This window comes from Oncorhynchus mykiss, chromosome 17 (genome assembly GCF_057628025.1).
Source record: "Oncorhynchus mykiss isolate SJ-2025 chromosome 17, ASM5762802v1, whole genome shotgun sequence".
Lineage (NCBI taxonomy): Eukaryota > Metazoa > Chordata > Actinopteri > Salmoniformes > Salmonidae > Oncorhynchus > Oncorhynchus mykiss.
Genome location: NC_143038.1, coordinates 48,574,752 through 48,585,218, shown reverse-complemented (window position 1 = coordinate 48,585,218; position 10,467 = coordinate 48,574,752). Strand labels below are relative to the sequence as shown.

The 10,467-nt window shown below is 43.1% G+C and overlaps 1 protein-coding gene across 1 annotated transcript; it reads left to right on the top strand.

Moving 5' to 3' along the window:
* Positions 1-1,193: 1,193 nt before the first annotated feature.
* Positions 1,194-3,613, top strand: LOC110494395 (small nuclear ribonucleoprotein E). The gene is made up of 5 exons (XM_021569403.3): positions 1,194-1,433; positions 1,941-1,967; positions 2,112-2,174; positions 2,296-2,374; positions 3,366-3,613. Exons 1-5 carry the CDS (start codon positions 1,380-1,382, stop codon positions 3,419-3,421), a joined length of 279 nt encoding a protein of 92 aa, XP_021425078.1. The 5' UTR covers positions 1,194-1,379; the 3' UTR covers positions 3,422-3,613.
* Positions 3,614-10,467: the final 6,854 nt, after the last annotated feature.

Genomic DNA, 10,467 nt, shown 5'->3' with positions numbered 1-10,467 from the left:
ACCAGTGTTTAAAGACTTTTGTTTGCATGGTGGTATTGTGAAAATGGGGTGTAATTTGTCTTGATCACCCAATGAGGCACTACTCTTAATATTTATTCTTCCTTTTTCTTCAAGGAAGCAGATGTTCTTCTCAGGGACAGCGTAGAGGCAGCAAGGTGGTGCGAACACCAAACATTTAAAGGCACCATTTCCCTCCCAGGTGTAATTGGGATGGACGGGGAAGACCGTATTACAACTCTTAAAGAACTACGGTTGTATGATGGCCTGGATGAAGAGGAACATATTCTCCTCAAGGAACCATTCATGTTCTCATTCCAGTTAGAGAGATGAGATGTTCCATGTGGAGGCAGTTGACAAGAAAATGACTGTCTGCCTCTTCTGAGGAGCAGGAGTGAAGCCATTTTTGAGGAGTGGTCAAACCATGTTTTTGTCTACTGTGTAAATTGTGTTATGTTGTTTAGTAAAGATGACGTAGAAGTCACCCGAGTCTCTGATCTCTGTACTGGAGCTGGTATAACTCAATGTACAAAACACATTCAGCTTGTCAGTATGTCTATATGGTATAGTCTGTCTCCATTCTCATGAGGAAAGTAAATAGCATTATAAATCAGGATAGGTAGTAACAATGTATGTATGTATATGTATATATATTCTCAATGAAATAATATAATCAAGTTATAATATTTATCAACACAATTTTAACAGTACATGACATAATTCTGTTGTTCACTGCAACAATATCAGTAGCTTGTCTCAAATATAGTATCAAGCAAAAAGTGTTACAACACATCTGCCGGACCACTTTATATAATATTTCTTATGATCTTCAAAAATGAAATACTTTTGTATTCAATGTGTCTTAAGCAAACGTGTGTTGTTTTTATTCAGTGTGTGACTGAAACCTCAGATGGACAAAAGTGGGTGGGGTCAAACGATTGACTCCGCCCACATTGAGCACCGCTCCGAACTGCACAGTGCAGTCAGAGGTACTGTCTGTCTGTGTCTGGTAGGGAATCTGCAGTAACTACCTCCCGCCCACATTGAGCACTGCCCCGAACTGCACAATGCAGTCAGAGGTTCTGTCTGTCTGGAATATGCAGTAACTACCTTCCGCCCACATTGAGCCCTGCTCCGAACTGTGCAGTGCAGTCAGAGGTACTGTCTGTCTATCTGTCTGTCTGTGGGGAATCTGCAGTAATGACCTCCCGCCCATAGGGGCACTGCAGCACAATCACTCTGCTTGTGCACGCGGAAGGCCTAGAGCGCGCCATTGAAGAGAACTCCAACGTGATTATTTCAATTTCGCTGTCGGACTGCGACTGAAATGTTTTGCGAAAAAAAAGGTTTTTAGACAACTAAGCGTTAAACCGAAAAGGAGGATGGCGTACAGAGGACAAGGGCAGAAGGTCCAGAAGGTTATGGTGCAGCCAATCGTATCCTTTTATCATGAAATACTCTGTGCAGTATTGTGTTGTAACGTTAGCCTGCTATTTTGCTCTGACTTGTGTCTGAATCACTGTAGCTAAGTTAGCAGTGTAATCATAACTAGCTAGTGGTACGTAGCTAGCTAAGTTAGCAGGGTGATCATAACTAGCTAGTGGTACGTAGCTAGCAGGGTGATCATAACTAGCTAATGGTACGTAGCTAGCTAAGTTAGCAGGGTGATCATAACTAGCTAGTGGTACGTAGCTAGCTAAGTTAGCAGGGTGATCATAACTAGCTAGTGGTACGTAGCTAGCTAAGTTACTAATTAATGAGCCGTTGCTATTAATACACATGGACCTTTAGAGTTTCAGCAAGGAACTGAAACACTATGGTCGGGTATGTAGCTAACTTAAATTAACTATTGAGATAGTAATGTTGCAAATGGCCAGAAAAACCTGTGTAGCCAGTTAAGCAATATGTTTGTAGTTTCCTTGACCCTCCCCTCTGTCCACCAGAACCTTATTTTCAGGTATCTACAGAACGTAAGTATTACATTTTTATACGATTTTCTTCATTTCAGTCACATGATTTGATATTCGTGGTTGTAAATAGACCTCGTACTTTCATAATACGTTACCTAGCGAGCGATCTCTCAAATGTATTCAAAGCCTCTCTTCTCCTTGCAGCGTTCTCGGATACAGGTGTGGCTGTATGAACAAGTGAACATGCGGATAGAGGGCTGCATCATCGTAAGTCCTCTTCCTCCTGTGTTTCCTCCCTTATTCTACTTGGCCAAGGCTCCTGAAACTATATCTTGGCTGCTGATGCCTAGCTGTGTAGTTGAAGCAAGCACATCTCTCCCTCTTTCAGGGCTTTGACGAGTACATGAACCTGGTTCTGGATGACGCTGAGGAGGTCCACATGAAGACCAAGAACAGGAAGCCCCTGGGTAAGTCAGTTTTTCATTCTGGCTTTCTTACCTCACATTTCTCAGTGTCTGTAACTGTGTATTACGTGTTGATTTGTACAGGACATTTCAGTAATAAGACTTGCAGGTTATTGTCCACATTCCACAATATCAGTTTGTCTGGGACTAGCCTCGGAGCCCGAGGCTCTCTCTCACATTCTGTTTGAAAGCTGGGGGAAGTTCTCCTGAGGAAGATGATAAAAAAAAAGGGGTGATACAGTGGGGCAAAAACTTATTTAGTCAGCCACCAATTGTGGAAGTTCTCCCAAATACTTATTTTCCACCATAATTTGCAAATAAATTCCAAAAAAATCCTACAATGTGATTTTCTGGATTTTTTTTCCCATCTCATTTTGTCTGTCATAGTTGAAGTGTACCTATGATGAAAATTACAGCCGCCTCTCATCTTTTTAAGTGGGAGAACTTCCACAATTGGTGGCTGACTAAATACGTTTTTGCCCCACTGTATCACCCCTTTTTCCAGATGGAAACTACTGATGTGTTACTACTTATTAAACCAATCAAATGTTTTGCATGGGTGGAGGTCCAAACAGAGGTGTTTTTGAACATTTGTCTGACTTGCAAAAAGCTAGCTCGCATAAGATATAAAATTAGCACAGGATAGGCTACCAAAACGTTGTCTGACACGATAGGAAAAGAGACACGGACCAAACAAGGAAATGCAAGGACGTAAAACAAGGAAATGCCTCTTCCGGTGGGGAGCATCTTGAAGAAAACACTTCAAAACGGATGCCTCTTGTGGCCTAATGCCATCAAATTGATAAAGGCCACTCCAGTTGACTAAGTCTGTAGTTTCTCATTCGTTGTCGATGATTAGTCATCTTTTCTTTGTCGGCAGTCTGAACAAGTGTCTCCTACTGCTGAAGTGTCAGTTACTCTAGACTGATCACCCATCTCTATCTCCACCTATCCTCCACCTCTCTCAATCCCTCCCTACATCTCTCTCTCTCAGGGAGGATCATGCTGAAAGGTGATAACATCACCTTACTACAGAGTGTTGCCACTTAACTCAACAGGACAACATCCATCTACAGCCAGCAGACAGATTTGTGGATGTTTTTCCCATTCTATTTTGTAATGTTTTTCTTCTTCTTTTTTTTGCAAACAATGTTGAAGCTCGATGGTGTTTGGTACATGAATAATGTAATTTTCCATTTATTAATGTTTCCTCCTCTGAAATAAATTGAGTTTTGTTTCTTAGTGGTTCTCATTTCAATAATGAAATATGTATTTCCAACCAATTCCTCTTTATTATCCCAAAGGGAACATAGCGAGCAGGGATCATATACGCATCACTTATTATTCTGTTGACCTGTATTCCTTCTGTTAATTGCAAAAGCCAACAAATAGAAAACTGTTAATTTGAGTGTTACTTGGTTTCATTTGGCTACAAATTCAATTGAATCATGCTGCTAGATACATTTTATTTGCAAGTAATATTGACCATCATACTGGCATCCACTTTTATGGTCTTGGGTTAATACTGTGAGGATCCACCAGATGGCGATATGCGCTGTGTATTGTGCAACTCATGAGAAATGTGGACATATTTTCAGCAGGGATTCTATACTAAATTTTATTTGCATCCAGGAAACATTGCCTGCGACATTTCAGATACAAGACTGCTGACTGCAGAGTACCATTTACGTCAATCAAAATTTCCACACATCTTACCATAAGTGGCCATAATATTTCATACGGTATTAATAGAGCATTATATAAAGCGGGATTGGCCATTTCACTGTTGGGTACAATATACCTGTAACATGATGATCGGAGTCAGCGAGGCCAGCCTTGAGTTTGCAGTTAACAATAGTATTAATAACATACAACACTAGGCCGGCTGGCTATCTGGGGGAAGTGTGATGGAAACGAGCAGCCGAGGACAGACGGGAGTTCACAAGTGGGAGAAGGAGCAAGGAGCTTCAGCAGCGAGGGCTGAGGTGTCGCCTTACTGGTCAGGAGCCCTGCGCCTCATCTTAAAAGGAAGGGGTGCCACAGCTTGTGGCAACATGCGTCGCTCATCAGGCATCGTTGTCAAGTGCCAGATGACTCTTTGTGCTATGAGGGGAGGAATGGGCTGACTCTCAATGCCACACGCCTCCCACACATTCTTAAGTCAGGCTGAGAACAGTGAGGCTCTACAGACGTTGACTGTCACAGTGGTGCAGTTCAAGCAAACAAGTTTTACTTGAGGATTTCTGTATGCTGTAAGCCAATTTAAATGATTTTGGTGGCCTTTCAGCCATAGAAAGCTTTACCAGACACACACTCATACGTAACATAGCATGCGTAACATACAATGACATAACATAGTCCTCCATAGGAGTGTTAGTGCCAACTCCCCTTCTCATCCCTCTCTGTCTCCCCACTTCCAGACAAAGGACACAGTGCACGGGTCAGATGCCCCCCCCCCTCCAGAGACTATTTCCCCTCCTTAGACCACTCCCTAAGCCACCTGACCCCTCTCCTACCTTGGCTTGGCTCAGCAAGGTGTGGGTCTGTATCCTGCCTACCTCCCTGCCTTTCTCTCATTGTCTATTCATAGCACCTTCATTGAACATGTTTTGGGGCTCAGACTTGTGTGGTGGTTATTTATTTCAACCTCTGCTCTGTCTATGGCCTATATCAAAACTTCATGAATAAATGTAATTCAAAAAGTTCAAATACACAACATCAATACAGTAACAGATGTATTGTAATGGGATTGTTATTTCAACCTCTGGGTGGCCTTGCTACCTATTCTGACTCGCAGGGTAGTATGTTTGTTTGTTTGTTAGTCTGTGTGTCTCCCTCTAAAGCCAGCACCCATTGATAGCATCATATCATGACCTGGACTGAGACTAGGAAAGAATAGGACCAATAGGTATTAATACATGGCTATTATATGCATGTTTATTTTGTTCAAACCGTGGGTGGAGGTCCACCTCTTCTTGTTTAAAATAAAAGGTGCTTTCCTTGGAGTTTTTGTTTTGTTTCTTGTTTTTTTTTAAAGTTTATGTTTCTCACAAATAAAGCATTCAAATTCATCTAACCAGATATGATGTGTTTCTAAGTCAAACTGGAGCAGCAGATGCAGCTAGCGATAGCTTGTGGTAATGAAAATACTACTTACTGTGTCAGCAGAAAGATAGACAGCCATCTCTGTCTTTTTTTGTTTGGGGGGTAGAAAGGGGGAGTGTGTGTAAGTTTGTAACATTAAGCAACGTTAATACAACATCAGCTTAGCTAGTGCTTTGCATGATGGAATGGCGATAATTCATTGAGAAAATGTATAAATATGGTACCTCAGATTGCTCTCTGTATGTTCATCTCCTCAGAATCAATCAAATGTACAGGTGTATGTATGACATCTTACCTGCAGAGATGCATTGTGTCAAACATAGCAATCTGTCACCATCTCTGACAGAATCCAGGAGAAACTGTCAGAGCAGAGCTGGGGAACTTCCAGACTGTTCACCTCAGACAGGCAGACTTGGTCAGAGCAAAAAATAAAAATAATCTGTTTTCAACTTGTTCACAATCTTCATACCAAACAATCCCATTGAATGGCCATCGGCTTGGACCTGTTCACGAGGCCCTTATCTTGTTTTCACAGGGCCGTCGCGATGCACAATACATGTATTTCCCCCCAATTAACACCGTGAATAATACGCAGGTCGCCTTTTAAAAAAAAAATAGAATTTGTGAAAATGAGGAAATGTGGAGGCTTTTTAATTGTGTGACTTTGGCTGGAACACAGAATCTGATCTACAGTGTGGCAGGTTTGTTGAGGCCAAACCTGTACCAGAGGTGGGAAAGTCACCCCAGAATTTTGGGAAAATAGGCTGCAGGAATCATGTTAACATATGAATCCTGATGCTTATTGATCCTCTATGATCAGTTATTCAATGTCTTAACGGTCTGTTGATATCTTGCTGAATCTCGTGTATTAGAGCTAGGCTGGGATGAAGGCTAGCACACATAATACAGTAGCTCTTCAGGACCAGGGTTAGTGACCACTTATGTGGTTTACTGTGTTCAAACAAGATCTATTGATTTACAATGGATATTTCATAACAATGGAAAAGGTCCTAGCTGTGCACGGCCATGCGATAAGCCTGTGAATAGATTACTACTTCTCTCTTCACAACGACCCTTTATTTTCTCTGCAGATACTGTATATGTAGCTGTTTGTAGCTTTCTGTGATGTTACAGAATGAGAGACATATCTTTTCAGATGATTTACTTCCTGTTTTATCTCATCATGAAACTGACACCTGTTTAGCACACACACACAGACACACACACACACACACAGAGAGTGGCGGTGGCTCCAAATGAAGTGCCTAAATGTGTGGAACAAAAGATCTGCAGGGGAGCAAAAGGAGAAGCGGAACAAAAAACAAACGAGTAATGAAATTATAACAATACGGAGAGAGGGAGAGGTAGAGAGAGAGAGAAAGAAAGAGAGTTGGGTGCGGGTGCCACAATGGCAGGGAACAATCGTGCCGCGTCAATGGAAAAAGAGAGGTGGGGGAGGGCTATCTGGACAATAGAGCCGGTGACAGGAGCACAATGGCTGCAGTGTTTTCAATTAGACATTATCTCATAGACAGAGTGGCAGGTCTCATTGTGTGAGGGGGCTATTTCAGGGCTGCCTTTGTGTGGGGCAGTGCCGTACCCACCTTCCCTCAATCCCCCTCAACCCTGCCGAGAGACTGTACCCCTCCTGCGCCCCTGTGTGTGTGTGTGTGTGTGTGTGTGTGTGTGTGTGTGTGTGTGCACCCATGGAGAGAGAGCAGGCCTTTATGCAGGCCTCCGTCAGGACAGTGGAGAATGTGGGTGGCTACTGCGACTGGACCTCAGACAGAGACAGAGACAGAGACAGAGACAGAGACAGACAGACAGACAGACAGACAGACAGACAGACAGACAGAAACAGATATATATAGATAGTGAGAGAGAGATAGATAGATAGATAGATAGATAGATAGATGGATAGATAGATCGATAGTAAGAGAGAAACTGAGATATAGTGAGAGAGAAAAACAGAGATAGATAGTGAGAGAAACATAGAGACAGAGAGACAGATAGATAGTGAGAGAGAGAAACATAGAGACAGAGAGATAGATAGATAGTGAGAGAAACATAGAGACAGAGAGATATATAAATAGTGAGAGAGAGAAACAGAGAGACAGAGAAGAGACAGAGAAGTTAGCATGTCAACAGGCTTTTGCTCCAGCCCAGCAATAACACACCTGATTCCAACCATTCAACAGCAATAACACACCTGATTCCAACCATTCAACAGCAATAACACACCTGATTCCAACCATTCAACAGCAATAAGAGGCTTGACAAGCACAAGGGCCCTGGTTTGAGGCCTTCTCTTGGCTATCACCCAAATTGTTGTCACAAATAGATTGGCTGTCACATCAAAGAAAAAATGTAATCAAATAAAAATCTAATATTTGTCACATGTGCCGAATACAACAGGTGTTGACCTTATCGTGAAATGCTTACTTACAAACTCTTAACCAACAATACAGTTCAAGAAATAGAGTTAATAAATATTTACTAGATAAACTAAAGTTTTTAAAAATCGAATCAATCCAAAAAGTAACAGGACATTTACATAACGATAGCGAGGCTGTATACAGGGGGTACCGGTACAGAGTCAATGTGGAGGCTATATACAGGGGGTACCGGTACAGAGTCAATGTGGAGGCTATATACAGGGGGTACCGGTACAGAGTCAATGTGGAGACTATATACAGGGGGTACCGGTACAGAGTCAATGTGGAGGCTATATACAGGGGGTACCGGTACAGAGTCAATGTGGAGGCTATATACAGGGGGTACCGGTACCGAGTTAATGTGGAGGCTATATACAGGGGGTACCGGTACAGAGTCAATGTGGAGGCTATATACAGGGGGTACCGGTACAGAGTCAATGTGGAGGCTATATACAGGGGGTACCGGTACCGAGTTAATGTGGAGGCTATATACAGGGGGTACCGGTACAGAGTCAATGTGGAGGCTATATACAGGGGGTACCGGTACAGAGTCAATGTGTGGGGGTACAGGTTAGTCAAGGCCATTTGATTAGTTGTTCGGCAGATTTATGGATTGGGGGTAGAATCTGTTAAGGAGCCTTTTGTTCCTGGACTCTGGTACTGCTTGCTGCGCGGTAGCAGAGAGAACAGTCTATGACTTTTTGGAGTCTATGGAGTTTTTGAAAAAAATGTGGGCCTTCCTCTGACAACGCCTAGTATAGAGGTCCTGGATGTCAGGAAGCTTGGCTCCAGTGATGTACTGGGCCGTACGCACTACCCTCTGTAGCGGTCAGATGCCGAACAGTTGCCATACCAGGCAGTGATGCAATTGGTCAGGATGCTCTCGGTGGTGCAGCTGTAGAACTTTTTGAGGATCTGGAGACCCATGCCAAATGACGACAAGACCTCAAAACAATTTCTGTTAAATTGCCTGCGTTCACTAAAACTATCAGTTCAATCGGGTCCCTGCGGTCTGTCTCAATAGGGTAATGTTTGTGAGAGGGAGTGGCACTGTGGCCGTATGTTTTTCCGATGGCAGATGTGTTGTTTTGCTCAAATCTGCGGAAGTGGTGTCAAAACGGGGGTGTTGCGGTCCCTTCGCTTCTGAGAAATAATGCGAGCGCTTGTTATCGTTTAAACACGTATGACGCACACAAATACACACAAACACACACAAACACATACACAGGAGTGATGTTTTTGCTGTTCTCGATAACAGCCTACTTCTCCCATGCGGTTGGTGTGTGTATCCGTCCTCTTCTGTTTCCCACCCCGCCTTTTTCATGTTGGTGAAGACACCTTGGTTTGTGTAAGTGCACACATAGGCAAATCTGCTTCATCGCTTTGGCTGCTATCAAATCTACTGGAGTGTCAGCTAAGCAAAATAAAGTCAACCTCACAAGGAGCCACACAGCTTTGACTGTTATCTCTGTCGTCACTGGGTCTTCCTTTGATGCTCACAAGATTCCATGGTTTTGCTTGATGTTCTGGCTGACATTGTTAAAATACACATATTCACAATCATATTAGTCATACGGATGGTTATTCCATTTGGCAAAATGTGTGTGAACTCCTCAAGGAAAACATGACCCATCAGCCCCCTCTGCTAGGGTGAGTGATACAGCACAACAGGGCATTGTGAGTATGATTGTTCTTTATCCCCAAAACATGTAGAGGCCTATCATAAGCTTTTAGGATTGTCCTATGGCCCACTCATTACTAACCAAAGGCCCCTGCAGACCAATGTCATGGTTTTGGTGGTTTAGTGGTTAAGGTCTTCAGTACATTGTGTTGTTGTGAACACTGGTTGGGATTGTGGGTCTGCCGTGTTAGAGATGGACTATGTTCCACCAGCACCACAGGGAGAGGCAAACAGTGTGCTGATATTCACTTGCTTCAGTCCAACCCACCAGTGGTGCTGAGAGTGCTGTTAGATTAGACAGGCAGGCTGACAGATCAGATGCAGGAGAGAACAGAGAGGCCCACAGTCAGATAGACATCTAATGGGTGAGGGCAGAGAGCAGGCAGCAGTGTGGTCTGATACAGATCTTAGCCATCAGGGAGGGCAGGGGGCTGCCAGCCCCACAAAAGGGGGGCATAGAAACAACCTGGCACACAGGAAGAGAGTGTGGTAATCTCAGTCAGTTTGGATCGTGTCTGTTATGACATATATCACATGGAGGCTAGGCGCTGATGCAAACACACATAACGGACATAAATTGTTTGGTTTGTGGGGATAGGTCGGCTGAAACCAATGTGAAGTTTGACTCTTTACTTTGCCTAGGGCAATTCTGGTCCTAGGAGGCCATTGTGTGCAGGCTTTTGTTCCAGCCCAGCTCAACGCACACATACCAGATTAAACTAATCAAAATATACCAGATTAAACTACACACATACCAGATTAAACTAATCAAAATATACCAGATTAAACTACACACATACCAGATTAAACTAATCAAAATATACCAGATTAAACTACACACATACCAGATTAAACTAATCAAAATATACCAGATT